Below are 16,687 nucleotides of genomic sequence, written 5' to 3'. Positions count from 1 at the left end.
GATTTGGGTTTCACGATTTACGATTTATAATTCCCCGCTGAACTCACGTCACTAGATTGAGTAACCCACTTACTTGATCGAGTGGCCTCTACTCGATCGAGTTCCCAAGCTATTCGATCGAGTAGCCTCCGCTAGATCGAGTAACACAAACTCAAAGGTTCACAACGTCGCAAGGTTTAACTCGCTGTTTCCGAAGGTTAAGATAGGTGTGTAGGGTCAGTCAACTTCGGTCAACGGGTCTCTAAAAGGACGGGTATTACAATTATTGTGGGTGGGGTGATTAAAATAAGTATTGTTGTGGGGTAAATGATTAAAATAAGTATTGTTGTGGGATGAGATGATTAAAATAAGTATAAAACTCTACCAAATAAGGAAAGGGGAGAGTATTGTGAATAAATGAATATAAGGAAGGGAGGCGGTGGAGGGGGGAGGGTGTTATTTAGTATAGGAGAGAGTAACATTTTATCATAAAATGAATATATATGGCTCATCTTATTCCGACGGGAAATTGTCCGTCTGAAATAAGAATTTGCATTTTTTGTATTCCTTTTATTAATTGATCATGATTTAAAGTGTCTTTTTTATTTGGTATATATTTTCATATTGAACCTAGTATTTCTATTGTAAATAGTAATCATTTTTATTAATAATAAATCGTATTATACTACATATATCCATTTTATTCCGATTAGTATGGTTGTATTTCAAGTTCAATAACAATTTCTCAATAACTTGGTGCATGACTATCTATAAAACGACCTTATAAATTCTAAAAATATATAATTACTCCATCTGTCTCGGTTATTTGTTTGCCTATTTTATTTTTGGGTATCTCGATCAATTGTTTGCTTTCTATTTTAGGAAAACTTTTAGTGGACAATTGGATTCTCGACACCCAATTTGGTCAATTTGTCATTTAGTAATTGACTTCTTTCTCTTTCCTTGATTTTTGTGATAAAATTATAGTCAAACAAATAATCGATACGAAAGTTTTGCTATAGACAGATATATCCATCTATAGCAAAGACGGGTCAAATACCCTTAAAGTGTTGACATTTTTGGGCCCCACCACGCAAGTTGTTGTTTGTCTTATGCGTAATGTGGTATGTTACTTGACCCGTCTTTAGTTATAGACGGATAGTTGTCGTATATAATGAGATTTTGTGTCAAATTTGATTTACAAATCATACAAATACAAATACATATGTTTCCCTAACGAAGTAACCAATTAAGGGTATAAGCTTTCCAAAATTTGTTTGACATTATTGTTAGAATGTTCACAAATTCTTATTTGTGACGGAGGGTATCCGTCACAAATAAATAGACGGCATCTGCATATTTAATCACAAAAAAATCCATAGGAGGTGAGAGAAGGACGACGTATGGGTGGGTCTTGGCCACTGTCCCTCTACCCATTTCCACTTCACAAAAATACTGGGTCAAAAGATCCGACCCGCCACAAGACTTATTGTAGAATGTTAGTTAGTCACTTGAATCAGTCCATTACATTACATTAATAATTCCTCCTTTTCTTCTTTCTTTCTTCCATCTTTCTCCTCCTCCCTCCAACGGAAAACTCCCCGCTCATGTCACTACTCCCACTTTAAACACCCACACCAAATAAAAAAAAAAAAAAAAAAAACCCGGGAGGGGCAAAATGGGAATATGCACATCACGACCACCACCCGACCCGCACACCTCAGACCCACAACCGCAACAAACACCGTCAACAACAACAAAAAGCGCCGGTAAAAAATCACCATTCTTTTCGATCTACAGCCCAAGTCCAGCTCACTACCTCTTCTCCAAAAAATCCCCTCTTTCTTCCGCTACTCCCACCTCTAATTCTACTTCTTCCACTCCCAAACGCTTTTTCAAGCGCCCTTTTCCCCCCCCTTCCCCGGCCAAGCACATCCGGTCTGTTCTCGCCCGGCGTCAGGGTAAAACAGCCGCCGGTCCGGTTCCTGATGGGGAACAGCAATCCGGTTCGGGGTTGGATAAGCGGTTCGGGTTTTCCAAGAATTTTGGGGATAAGTATGAGGTTGGGGAAGAGGTTGGTCGAGGGCATTTTGGGTATACTCGTATTGCTACTGCTAAGAAAGGTGAGCTTAAAGGTCAACAAGTTGCTGTCAAAATCATCCCCAAATCTAAGGTAAAACTGTAATTTAATTTAAAATTGGGAATTGTGGTGGGTAATTTTGAGTTTGAATTTTGAATTATTGTGAAATTAAATAAGGTGAGGTGGAATGTTGTTGGGATTGAAGAGATCAGATCTGTATCCCAATTTTCAAAGGAGGACTAATTTATTACTATAATATAGTTTGGTGGGAAACTTGAGGTTAATGGAGTTTATGTAGTATTGTAGTTGCATATAGGAGTATATTTTTGTGATTTCTAGGGTTATATAACATGTTTGTTAATTGCTTTCTGTACTAAGTGTGTGTGTGCGCTTGTGTTGTGTTTTGGACCTTGAATTTCTGTTTTCCTGTTTGTCTCATTTGACTTGCCCTCGTCGGTGTCCCAATTTAGGGGCCAAACCAAGATTTGTTGTTCGGGTTCCAAACATGTCAGGGGCGAACTAGTAATACAATAATGCAAATGAGAGAAAAGGGAGGGTGAGCGCTCGTCTTAGCCTCTTATTTCCGCCACAGTTGGTGTTGGTGTTTTTGTCGATGAGTTTCTGGAGAACGTTTGGGGTTTTTATTTTAAGATGGTTTTGTTTCCTCGAAAATCGGGTTTAGAATGTGGGGGTGATATCTAGGGCCGTTGCATTGATATAGGAGAAGCTGTAATTGGAGGATTCAGTGGAGTGAGATAGGTAAGTAACATGTAGTACAAAAATGATTTGATTGAATCTAGATAAAGACGAGCGTTGTTGTATGTGAGTTGGATTATTAAAGGACGGAATTTTATGGAGATCTACTGAATGACAGTGGGGTATAACTATGGACTTATAACTCTTTATGAACTACTAGGAACCAATTGAAGAGATTTTAGATTGTTTTATTATTCACAAATTTTGTCACCATGCTTGTTCACATGATGGCTGTTTATAATATTACTCTTTATTATTGGAGAACAACATCTGTTGTGTTTTTTGGTTTTACTCTACCAGTTATTTTTACATTGTAGGTCCCTTTTACGATTAACCCCGTCATAGTTTCATGATGTATGTTTGTCTATCAAATAGTTGCTATGTTTCCGTCTCAGTTACATTTTAACCAATACGACTGGTAGTTGGGTGATATCCGGGGGAGACAAATACTAGATCGGGTAAATGGCGAAAACAAGACGAGGTGAATAGTGCCATATTACATGATTAGCCATGGTACATTACCATGAGCGACAATCAATACCGCAATTTTAAAACTTTGCTGTCTAAGAACATCTGTACTGGAAACAAAAATTGATATGGCTTTGGAATCTGTAATTCACATCATCTAACATTCAACTTGACCATTAAAGACTAAAGGAAGATGTATAGCCCGGTCATGCTCTTAAAAGAATCTTTTTATTTTTTTTAATAAAATAGTATTGGCTGTGGGTCCATTTAAGTTTATATTATCTAGTTTTGTCCTTGACTAATGTTTGGCTTGGACCTGTATGTTGCTTTCTCAGTGGCAACTCTATGCTACAGAGGGCCTTGCATTAGAGGATTGGAGGTGATTTAATGTACTGCATTTTTGCACGACTTTGCGACTGATTGGGTTCTATTTGCAAGTTACTAAATAGAAAGAGCGGAACTTTGAAATGATGTCTACTGTTACTAATATACTCTGTATAAGTGAGGGCTTAATTAGTATCTCATTTGGACAATCCATAGCTAATCATTGTTAATTTGATATCTTGTTACAGTAATGGTAATATGATATGCGATTATTCTTAAAAAAGGCTGATGAATCTAAGTTAAGTGTTGACAGTTGACATTCGGCTTCTTCCGAATAATAATGCTCTTTTGGGAGCTGCTTTACTGTGGCCTGTTTCCATTTGTTGGCAGTGACCGTAACTCAGCACAAGCAGTATTTCATAGTTTGTTTCCAATTAGTGTTTATGTGTTAACACTTGTCATTGCGTGTTGCTACTAGATGACCACAGCTATTGCTATTGAGGATGTTAGAAGGGAGGTGAAAATCTTGAAAGGCTTGGCTGGACATAGCAATCTCATAAGGATTTATGATGCATTTGAAGACAGCGAAAACGTGTACATAGTGATGGAGTAAGTGAAGTTACCTTTTGTATCTATGTTACATAGTTTTTCAAGGATGTATGAATTACTGCTATAGGCTTTATCGAAACCATTAGTTTTCGTTGACTGGCTGACTTATGTTCCATTTTGCATCCAATGCCAGAACTTCTGTTGAAGCTCAAACTGATTTTTATGACAGTAAGCAGACAATTGCGGATCCATGTTCAGTGATATGTCCTGGACACCGTATTACAATTTTTATTGTGGATCTAAATTTGGTGTTCAAAAGAATAAATTCTTATCATTTTTACAAAGCATATAACAGTCCAGTGACTCACAAATTTTATTCGAGACAGCCTGAACAGTTTTTTGTTGGCCTTCCTCAACAAGGAGAGCAAATAATGTTTTTCGTACTCCGATTCCCTATTATTATGTTTTGCTTCTGATTTAAGCTTTGCCATTCTCTACTTTGCTTCTTGGCTACACTTCTACTTGTTGGCAATTGAATTACTTTCAAGTATTTCCTCATTTTTGTATATTTTATGCAAGTTTGTTTCTTATGTTTTATCTAGGTTGTGTCAAGGAGGGGAGTTGCTAGATAGGATACTTTCTAGGTATTTTTCTTTTCCTCTGTTTAATTTTCTTTTTCTGGTACTTTATAACTTCAAAACCTAAAAGTCTTCTATTATACTGATGCAGGGGTGGGAAATATACAGAAGATGATGCCAAAGCTGTATTATTACAGATTCTAAATGTTGTTTCATTTTGTCACCTTCAAGGGGTGGTACATCGAGATCTTAAACCAGAGGTAGAAAATCCCAAAATGTTTGCAGTTTTTGTCTTTTGTTTGACAATACATCAAATTATTTTTTCAGATGTTTTTATGGTAATTATCAAAATTGTTACAAGTTATATATCCCTTGAACCTGGAGTAAACTATTTCCTCCATGAAATATAGTATCATAAAAATCACGTCGTTCTAACTTGTGCTTCTTGCGGCCCCAGAATTTCCTTTTTGTATCAAAAGACGAAGATTCACCATTGAAGGCCATTGATTTTGGCTTGTCGGATTTTGTAAAACCAGGTCTGTGACTTTATTTGTAGGCAAATGAATTCAGATTCTGGTTTATATTTTAAAGTGGGTGTACTATAGAGATTGATACCGATATATATATATATATATATATATATATATATATATATATATATATATATATATATATATATATATATATATATATATATATATATATATTTTAACTTTTTATTTTGGGCAGATGAAAAGTTAAATGACATTGTAGGGAGTGCATATTATGTGGCACCAGAAGTTCTCCATAGATCGTATACAACAGAGGCGGATGTGTGGAGTGTTGGTGTAATTGCCTATATTTTATTGTGTGGAAGCCGGCCATTTTGGGCTCGTACTGAATCAGGAATCTTTAGGGCAGTGCTGAAAGCTGATCCTAGTTTTACTGAGCCACCATGGCCATCTTTATCATCGGAAGCCAAGGACTTTGTCAAGCGCATGTTAAACAAAGATCCAAGGAAAAGGATCACTGCTGCTCAAGCTCTTTGTGAGTACATTTACCAGATAACTGAGCTATCTGTATTTACTTTCCAGTGTGTATTGCTTTTAATTTTATGAGTTTTTATTTCACAGGTCATCCCTGGCTTAGAAATCATGGTGAAGTAAAAGTTCCACTTGATGTACTTGTCTTTAAGCTCCTGAAGATTTACATCCGTTCATCTTCGCTTCGAAAATCAGCTTTAAGGGTAGGTTTCATTTAATAATTTATTTCTATCTTAGCAAATCTTGGGTTAGAATTACGACTGTTTTACCTTACCTCATCAGCTGACCATTTTATTTACTATGCTTAAGAGGCCGCCTTTTGGGTTTAAAGTGCTTATATTTTGGCTTCTTTTGAACTACTGACGATGTTTAATCTTAAAAGTGAATCATTTAGTTTACCAAGTCAGTAAATGAACTGGCTTATACGAGAATTCGTGTATATGTAAATGCTGATAGAAAAATCCATTTTATACAACTGTTCTCAGTTGCTCAATTTTCAGTCTCCCTGTCAGCCTACCCAAAAAATATTGTTGCTATAGTTGAATCCTTTGCTTGTCATTGCAACTGAGAGGGTTTGTGCTTTTACTTCGACAGGCTCTATCTAAAACATTGACAGTCGATGAGCTATTCTATTTAAAGGAGCAGTTCAATCTTCTACAACCAAGCAAAAGTGGAACTATAAGTTTGGACAATATCAAAGATGTAGGTCCTTTTACAAATTTGCTGATCTTTTGTGATTTGGCAAAATGCTGACATTACACGCTTCCTTTTTGGCAGGCTTTGATGAAAAATGCCACGGATGCTATGAAGGACTCTCGTGCTCATGAAATTTTAACTTCAGTGAGTGTTATTGGCTTATTGCTATGCTTTTTGGCTTCTAGAAGTGGACATTATTTAAACTTTTGGAACTAATGTCTTTTTTTTGACAGTTAACTGCACTGCAGTATAGAAAAATGGACTTTGAGGAATTTTGTGCGGCAGCATTAAGTGTGTATCAACTCGAGGCTTTGGAAAGATGGGAGCAACATGCTCGCTGTGCTTATGAACTTTTCGAGAAGGATGGTAACAGGCCTATTATGATTGAAGAGCTTGCATCTGTAAGTTTCTCTTCTTTTATATCTTCCATACCTATACCCTTTCATCTTTCTTGAACCACTTATAAAATTCCAGAGAATGCTGTTAGTCCATGACCTTCAACTTTTAGCTCGATGCAAATAGAGTTTCTTTCCGTGACATCTTTTTCCGCACGTATTATTATCAGTAAGACAGCAACGGACGCACGGAAATTACTTTTTTTTGGGTTCCATTGATATGCTAAAAAATCATACATCATTTTATTATTCTCACATGAGAATTCTAAATTTTTTAACACTGATAAAATGCACAAAAGTATTAACATTCCAGTGTGTAAGCCCTCTGTCCTTTTATTTTACTTGAGCAAAAAGGCAAATGGCCAAGCAGTAGCTGAAAGATCATAGATTCATATTAGACTCTCTAATTAAAATCAAATTATCTCATAATTTGTTATTTTAGTGATCTATGTAACATGCATGCAAATATAAAAGCATATTAATAAAAGATTAAGGAAATACAAATTTCCTTACATTGATTTGATGGTAAATATGGGCACAATCTAGATCACCTATCTAGATTGTTCTTATGCTAATTAAAGATGGATGATCCTCCTAGTACAAACCTCCAAAGAGAAGGTCTCCTTCAAGAAGCACCCAAGAACAAAACACCCAACAATCTAACAAATATTAACTAGATATTTGTTAAATATAACCCTTGATAATATGTAAATACTAGTATGGGTGCCCGGTTTCGCCCGGGCTACCTGGATTTAGCATTAAAATATATTTTCAATTAACTAAGGCTCCGTTTGACACGACATTTCAGGTAGCTTATTTGATTAAAGTAGCTTATTTGACCAAAATTTCAGCTACCTGATTTTTTTGCAAGTGTTTGGCAAGTAGCTTATTTGGTCAAATAAGGTACCTGAAATGAAATGCTACCTCGGGTAGCATTTGAGAAATCAGTACACAAATGACTTATTTTCCATTTTGTACCCCTTTATTCTATAATATTAAATACTTTTCATATCCTTTTACGTCATTTTACCAAAATCACTACCTTTTTCGCTAGTTTGCCAAACACATTTTTATATAATCGATTACCTTATCGCTCCTAATTTTCAGCTACCTTATCAGTTACCTTTTCAGATTTCAGTTAGCTTTTCAGTTTTCAGCTACCTTTTCAGGTAGTTTTGCCAAACAGAGCCTAAAACTATTTTAAAGTTGCATAACCCATAAATATCATTAATATATTTGCCTTAAATCGATTGCTTAGCTAATTTTTCATATATACTTCCTTTTGTTCTTAGAATTGTTAACTTTTATTACATTCATTATTATTACTTTTACTTTCACTACCCCGCCATAATTATTGTTACTTTTACTCCCGTTGTTATTTCATTATTTTCACTACTCCCGCCATTTTGCTAATATTGTTACTTTGACTATTCAAATGAGTGATTACTATCATATTACTATATTCAATGTTACTACAATTCTTTTCACTACTAACAGAATTACTTTTACTCTTTAAGTATCCAATGAGTGATTACTATATCCAATTAAGGTTACTTTTATTACTCTCACTACACGAAATAAATATATTACATATATGCAATAAATATATTACATATATGCATTAAAGTAAATAAGTCGAAATAATTATGGAATATTATATTTTTTTTGGAAATCTAGCTTGATTTATTTACTTTTTAATAGTTTCCAAAATATATTATACTTGTATGATATTTGTTTATGTTAAAATAATTAACATCTTTATACTAATTAATAACATAAGTGGGGCATGTTTATTTTAAGGAAAATTACCATATTCCGTGTTCTCTAAATTTATAGTTCAACCAAAACTATATAATATTTACATTGAAGTCCCTTGGTCGGGTCTATCACACATCACACAGTGCTATGATTAAAAACTATGTAGTAAAATTAATTTGTATAGATTTATTTAATTACATTGAAGTCCCTTGGTTTCTGGAATTAATATATAGTATTGATTACTAACAAATATTAGTGAATATTTATTTTAATTACTAACAATTAGTAAGTGTTTTTTATTATTTTTAGAGAGATGTAAGAACTCTTAACACACATGCAAAAGATAAAGTGTAAAAATGAACAATGAGAACTAGTTTAGATCCCGCGCAATAAATGCGCGGTATTTATAGAATTTTTATTTTTATATTAGTTAATTAAGTTAGACCCCGTGCATTAAATACACGGCTTATAATTTTTTTTTTTACTAAATTATATATATATGATAGTGGTATCTCATTAGTTGTTCATTTTTCTAATCATTACATTTTGCTTCGAGAAATAAAAAGTTGAAACTGAAAATTAATTAAAGAATTGAGTAGCATGTTGAAATGTATTTTTGTAAATAATAGTATCTTTTTTATAACGCAAAGTTAATGATTCCAATTTATAAATTTTCTCATTTTTTTGTCTCGAAAGTAATTAAAACGGTTTAATTTTGTTTCATACATAGTATATGAGTCAAATCATTTTCAAAAAATAAAATTAGTAAAATATTTAATAAATCATAGTTTGATACAATTTTTTTATTAAAATATTTTAATTAAAAGATTATAGATTAGAGTTTAGTCAAAAAAATATAATTTGATGAAAAGATTAATTTTAATGAAAAGATAATATGTTAATGAAATAAATTATTATGATTATTAGTTACCTTAGTTAGTTAATGTATACATAACTGTTATTAGTTACCTTATTTAGAAAGATGCTTTTTGGAGGGAAAATTTGTGAGGCTGCCTATTCATTTAGTAAATAGGGGATGCATGTGTGTATATAGGGGGCCGGCCAAATGGAGAGGTAGTGGAGTGTTGTTTTTGTCTTATTTTATAATGCCCAATGGAGCATAGTTTTGAAAAGAACAAAAGCATTATGGGAAGTGAAAATGTGTAAGTGGAATGATTGTGTCTAAAGCAACACACAATCCCTTTTACACGATTTTCATGACCCATTTACGGGTCCATAATGGTTCTTATATTTGTCGCACAAATACGTATAAATTTTATTTAAACATCGATTTATGTTTAAATGCTTTCCGATTAATTTTGTCCAAAACGCTCCGTAAATATACGTGTACCGCTACACATAATATTTATGTACTAATATTAATCACATTAATCAATTAGTACAATTTTAGTGAATTAACAATTAATTAACTAAACCCGTCTCATAAAATTTATTATTCAATTATCGCATAATTAAATAATAATCTACGCGCTTCGAGTTCGTAACTCTAAATATCTCTAAAAAGGATCGACTAACCTTTTAGTCAATAAATCAAGGGACTAAGGCCTGTTCTTTTGAACTTAATTTCGATTCTTATAAGTTAAGTTAAGTTCGATTCATTCACTCTATTAAGTTCGATTCATTTCGATTCACTCCATTCATTCATCCAGTTCGATTCGATTTATTTCAACATTAATAATACTATTCTTATTTTATATTCTTACTGTTATCATTATTATTATATTAATCTATTTAATATTTTTATTATTATATTAATATATATTTTTTATATTACTATTATTTTTATTATTATTTTTATTATTTTATTTCTATTTAATATATTTATTTATTATTATTATATTATTATGATTAATGGCAATATTAGTAGTATAAAGTATTATGTTGTTGTTTAATAACATACATATTTATTATTATTATTATTATTATTATTATTATTATTTGTTTAAATTATTTATAATATTTATATTATATTATACTTATCATATTTATTTTTTAATTATTATAATTATTATATTGTATTATTTAATATTATATTATTAATAATAATGTTATCATTTATATTTCTAATATATTATTATTATTACTATATTTATTATTATATTACTATTTTTTTATATATATTATTAGATTATTATTATATTATATTAATATATTAATATAAATGAATAATGAATAATATTGTTATACTCCGTAATATTTATTATTATTATTGGTATTAATTTTATTATTATTATTATTATAATCTTTTATTTTTATTTCAGTTCAGATCAGTTCAGCTCAGTTCAATTCAATTCAATTCAGCTCTATTAAGTTCAGTTCAGTTCAGACAATTCAGTTCAAAAGAACAGGGCCTAAATAAATTGTATCTCATACAATTAATTAGTTGTTAATTGGGTTTGTTCCTTTAGGTGTGACCGAAAGGGGTCAGTTGATCACTGTCGTCACACGACAATAACGTCAAACTCTAGTCATCCAACCGTTATTGATTTACGTTAATCAACTGACGAGGATCATAAAATAAATATCCTGATGATATTCCTTTAATGAGATTTATGATGTAAACGCACTATTGTGGAGGACACTAGCTCCAACAATGAAGCGTCGTGATGTACAACAAAGTCCATCAACTATAAGAATGTTAACAAGAAGAAGAAGAAGAAAGATGGAACATTCTCCCAAGTACCTGGAAAAAAAAAACCGGAACTAAAGAGTACTAGAATCCGAACTACTGAATTTATTATGATGCTCCAAGTTTCACAATTCATCCTTTGAACACATTGATCTTCAAATTCTTCGTAGTCAAATGACTGATATTAGCTGTGAAATATGAGTTTCTTCAACATTTAACTTGGTTTAAATTGTAAATGTAGTTTATTTCCATGACATCTAAAATGTGATGTTGTATCAGGAGCTGGGTCTAGGTCCGAACATTCCAGTTCATGCCGTCCTTCATGATTGGATCCGTCATACAGATGGGAAACTAAGCTTTCTTGGATTTGTCAAATTGCTCCATGGAGTATCCTCAAGGACGCTCATCAAAGCCCACTAATGTGCCAAAATGCCTGGTTTGAGCCCTAAGAACTATTTGTGGCAGTTGCCTCTACAAATCTTGGTTAATGGTGCCGAGTGTTATCGTGCTTTTGTCCCTGGTGAAAGTTTCAAGTAGCCTTTATGATGCGATATTCGCAGAATGGGAAAAGACAGATTCTTTTGTGCGTGAATGTGAGAACGAGTTGGGAACTTGGAAGATAGAGGTCAGGCAATTGGTTACAACTCTTGTGAGGATTAGCTTAGTTTGTGGTAGAAATGTGATTGTATTCCCCATCCAATGTGTAGTTTTTTTTTGGGAGGCATGGACTTCATCATCGTCTCGTTGACTCTGTGGAATATGCATTGTTTCGTCTGTGCGTTAATTGTGAATCAATATACATCTAGGGAGCGTTAAGCTATGGCTCACACTAGTCTTGTGCATGAAAAGTTGAAGAAACATTGGGTTTCATATTTGTTCATTTTCTATCCAATATGGACTGGGTCCAGCAGATGTCCCATACCAAAAGGCCAAAACCGTCATTTTATGTTTGGACACTTGTTTGTAATCGTCAAAAGGTATGAATTTGAGCATTTGGATGTGTTATGGTAGAAGCTATGGATCATTTTGTTTGAATTGTATGGCTAACTGGCGCTGCACCTTACACTTGAAATATCGAACTTATCGATTATGGACGGGCTAAGGTTGAGTCGATGATTATGAATAATTAGCTGCATCTGCCTAGTTTCCGAATCTGGAGATCTGGAACTGCCAACTCACACACACATACACAACTAAATTTGACTTCTTGGACTAATCTTGATTAATCCGTATGTTTGAATCGATCTCGGTGCCTGTCTCTTAGATGAAGAATGAACAAGTGCATGCAGCATAACACGTGATTGAGTTGGGGCTATCAATAAGACGGCTATGGTGGACCTTCCTTAATAAAAGGGAGTCCCATTCAGCCAAATCTGTGTGTGGTGCATAAAGACACGAAGTTTCATTATCTTCCAAGCAACTCTATTTGTCCCCATCTTTTTATTTGTTCCATTTTCTACTTTTTTTTTTTTTTTTTTGGGCCCACTTCCTTAGCTGGTTACGTCTTTACTTCCCGACTACTTGCACTTTTTCCACCCCACTACTTACTCACTTGAATAGTCCACCTCAATCCTCTTAACAATTCTATTATTTTCACTTCATTTTTCTACCTTTTTTTTTTCCTAAAAATTTAGCTTATTACCCCCTCATATTCTTGGCATAAGAGTTAAGGTTCTGAATAGGGTGCTCGATCTTACCAATAAAGTTGAGAGATTTTACTAACAAAAATATACTTAAAATGAAAATAGGGCGATTCTAGTGAATATGTCAAATATGGGCAATTCCTAAATATTGGAGGGAGTACCTTACAAATCCTTCTGCCTAAATTTGATACTAACGTATCTCTTATACGGAGTACTCACTCTAACAAAACTAGTAAAATGGTATTAATGAAAGGGAACATTAAATTTGAATAGAAAGGGAGTATTAATTAAGGAATAATGTGTAAGCTGTTATTAACGTGTAAACCTTCAATGAAAAATACTTTTTTAGGAGGAATAACAATGTTGAAAACGCAGCAAACTAAAAAGAAAATATAATTATACAACTTGGTTTTGAAATAGTGTGAAATCATGCATATGCCAATTTCTTTCAGGAATTAGGCCTTTTAACTTTTTCCGCTTATTTTCACTTCATTTGATTCATTCACTCTATTCGATTCGATTCATTTCGATTCGATTCGATTCGACTCCATTGATTGATTCGATTCGATTCAGCTCGATTCGATTCGATTGACTCCATTCGATTCGATTCACTCCATTAAATTGACTCATTTCAAAACTTTACTAATTTAAATAATAGTTATTATTAATTTTGTTAACAATAATATTATTTTTTTAATATTAATATTATTTATTATTATTATTATAATTATAATTAATAATATTGTTAATAATTTATTTATTTATTTATTATTATTACTATTATTATTATTATGATGATGATGATGATGATGATGTTGATGATAATGACAATGATGATGAATATTATTATTAAAATGAATAATAATGTTATTAATGTTAATGTTAATGTTAATGTTAATGTTATTGTTGTTGTTGTTGATATTATTATTATTATTATTATTATTATTATTGTCATTATTATTATAATTATTATTGGTATTATTATTAAAGTTCATAACATTTATTGGTATTATTATTAAAATTAATAACATTTATTATTAATATTATTAATGAGGCACACCGAACCGACTTGACTCACTTGCCAATATGGGGTCTTACAAGTCAACACGCTTGCCAACATGGTTACAAATTCGCTTGGTACCCTACGAATCACAAATCGTTAAAAGCGAATTCTATCAAGTTGATTACTGAAAATACATGTAACACATTTTCTATAAACGAATCGCGAATCGGTAAGGCGTATTCATAGCGAATATGGTAACCGTGCTTGCCAAACCATCATTTGAGGTACACATAAAACCTATAAATATCTCACTATTCACCAATCAATGGAAAAAACTTCTCACCAACAACTTCCTCTCTCTAGAAGTAAGACTACTCGAGCTACTACAAGAGGGCACAGAGACCTTAGCTTCAAGCAAGGTCCCGACTATCCAACATTACCGTAAGGCATCAGAGAAGGACCTTTTGCATACCCTCTGAGGGCTTTGTTACGCGTGAAAGATCCATCCGAAGAGAGCAAGCATAGGCTCGAGATGCCATATGAGAGTAGGGCGTTGACTCGACCTGAATTCGAGCAACGCTTACTCGAGTGTTTTTATTCTAAACAATTATTTTACTAATATCATTATTAATATGACCTTGTTATTTATTATTGTTATTAAAAATATTATTAGTAGAAAAATACTATTTTTTCATTATTATAATTTATGATTATTCATATATAATATTATAATTTTTTTCTTATAAATATTAATTTTAGTATTACTATTATACTATGAATATTAATATATTATAGTTGATAATAACAATAATATTGAATACTATTATTATTATTATTAATATGATTATTTCATTCAATTGACCCAATTGACTTTATTCGATTCGATTCATTCGATTCTATTCGATTCGATTCATTCAATTGATTCGATTCGATTCAGCTCCATTCGATTCGATTCATCGATTCGATTCATTCATTTCTCTTGATTCAGATTCGATTCGATTCATTTCTAAAAAAGCCAGAAAGAACATGGCCTAATTATTCCACTCTAAGCATGTGTCACGAATTTCATGAATAGTTTTGTAGCTTAGGAATCTCAAAGTTAATTGTGGAGGGTGATAACTTATGTGTTATTAAATCGATTCGAGGTACTTGGCAAATTCCGTGGGAAATTTCTAGTATTATCAAGGATGTGAAATTAGATCTTCATTTTTTCGATGAAGTGATAATTAAACATTGCTTTCGTGAAGTCAACAAGGTTGTTGACTTCATGGCTTCAGTTGGACATTCATGTCCAACTCTTTCGAGGTGGTTTGATAGCCGGTGGCTTCAACTTACCTCCCTCATTCGAAAGGATGAGATAGGTTGATCCTACCTTAGAGGATCAACCTAGTTTTCTTACCTAATAAAAAAAAAAAATAATAATGAATAGTTTTGTAGGATAAGACATTAAGACTGCAACCACCATCTTCTTATGACACTAAAGAAAGAGAATACTAATAGAGTAGCGTTCGTAAATTATGGTACACAAATTTTCATTTATGACGACTTATATTCGTCGCAAGTTTGTGACGGGTTAAATAAAACCCATATGAGAGGATAAAGATAAGTTATTTGTGATTCCTTGAGCATTTTACTTTTTTATTTTATTTACTCATATGACTGATACTTGACCCGTCACAAGCTTATAAGTGAGACCTATGGATACAAATGTGTTGAAACTCAATTATGAAAAGCCTGTACATGTTTTAATATGCACATTCAACTTAGATAAAAAATGATTCTCTCATTTCTCCTTTCACAAAAGATAAGCTAGTTTTTATAGAAGACTAGTAAAAAATACTAACAAAAAGCCGAATATAGTTTTCCCGAGTTCATTCACAATATAACCAAACCATTACACTAAGCAACCGAATGTTCCATTTAAATCACCACCAAAAACATTGTTCAATTCAAACAGGGGAGTATTCCTTATATGACATATCAATGCTTTTGTGGCTTATTCATATTATGCATGTCATGTTGAAGACAAGGTAAGTAAATTTAAATACCATAGGATACCGTTTATAAGACTAACTTGCAAGCATATGTCCTTGTCGAAAAAGAAAAAAAAATTCAAGCGTAAGTTATTGGCTTATTTCAACATCACGTATAGGCAAACCTACTAATTAGGGCAGAGTACGGATCGGATATCCGATCCAAAGTGCTAGTTCGGATCGAATATCCATATTAGAAATCCTGAAGTTAGATATCCAATATCCAAACCAAATATTTCGGATATCCAATGTTCGGGTATCCAAAATAATCAGATCGGATACGGATATCCATACTTTTGAATTTACTTTAAAATTAAGTTTGAAATACGATTATATTCATAGTCTTACATGATGATTTTCTTTAATATTCTTACTCCAATGTTCTCGACATAAAATTTAAGTACCACTTAGATATTTCTCTAATATTTTACACATTAATTAAGTTGTTGTATCAAATAAAATTTTATTTTCTCGAAGTTATACTAGAAAACTATAGTTTCGGATCGGATATCCAAATGTTTTAATTTTAATATCCATATCCAAACCAAAACCAAAGATTTCGGATCAGATATCCAAACCAAACTTAACTTTCGGATCGGATATCCAAAAATTCGGATCGGATTCAGATCGAATATCGGATCAGCCTACTACCAATATCACAAGATGGAAAATCTGTGTAAGAGAAGTACAAATGAAATTTGCAAAATTTAACGACAAACAAAACAAATTCACCCTCATTTGTCAACAAGGATG

The 16,687-nt window shown here is 32.5% G+C and overlaps 1 protein-coding gene across 3 annotated transcripts; it reads left to right on the top strand.

Annotated features, from left to right (window-relative positions):
• Positions 1-1,181: 1,181 nt before the first annotated feature.
• LOC141639281 (CDPK-related kinase 5-like) lies at positions 1,182-12,075 on the top strand. 3 transcript variants are annotated; one of them, XM_074448438.1, is made up of 12 exons: positions 1,182-1,275; positions 1,475-2,152; positions 4,086-4,216; positions 4,759-4,800; positions 4,886-4,994; positions 5,192-5,270; positions 5,464-5,760; positions 5,847-5,959; positions 6,351-6,458; positions 6,534-6,596; positions 6,686-6,853; positions 11,535-12,075. In XM_074448438.1, the coding sequence occupies exons 2-12, from the start codon at positions 1,658-1,660 to the stop codon at positions 11,673-11,675; spliced, it is 1,746 nt and encodes a 581-aa protein (XP_074304539.1). In that variant the 5' UTR covers positions 1,182-1,275; positions 1,475-1,657; the 3' UTR covers positions 11,676-12,075. The 3 variants fall into 3 exon arrangements, with proteins under 3 accessions (XP_074304539.1, XP_074304540.1, XP_074304541.1); XM_074448439.1 differs by lacking the exon at positions 1,182-1,275 and having other exon boundaries at positions 1,468-2,152; XM_074448440.1 differs by lacking the exon at positions 1,182-1,275 and having other exon boundaries at positions 1,506-2,152; positions 5,488-5,760.
• The last annotated feature ends 4,612 nt before the right edge of the window (positions 12,076-16,687 follow it).

The sequence above is a fragment of the Silene latifolia genome, unplaced genomic scaffold, assembly GCF_048544455.1.
Source record: "Silene latifolia isolate original U9 population unplaced genomic scaffold, ASM4854445v1 scaffold_321, whole genome shotgun sequence".
Classification (NCBI taxonomy): domain Eukaryota; kingdom Viridiplantae; phylum Streptophyta; class Magnoliopsida; order Caryophyllales; family Caryophyllaceae; genus Silene; species Silene latifolia.
This window is presented reverse-complemented; position numbering and strand designations above follow the sequence as displayed.

Coding starts and splice junctions, on each gene's coding strand:
- LOC141639281 (XM_074448438.1), top strand. CDS start 1,658: ATGGGAATATGCACATCACGACCACCACCCGACCCGCACACCTCAGAC. Junction 4,995..5,191: donor ATCGAGATCTTAAACCAGAG/GTAGAAAATCCC, acceptor TTGCGGCCCCAG/AATTTCCTTTTTGTATCAAA. Junction 6,459..6,533: donor GTTTGGACAATATCAAAGAT/GTAGGTCCTTTT, acceptor CCTTTTTGGCAG/GCTTTGATGAAAAATGCCAC.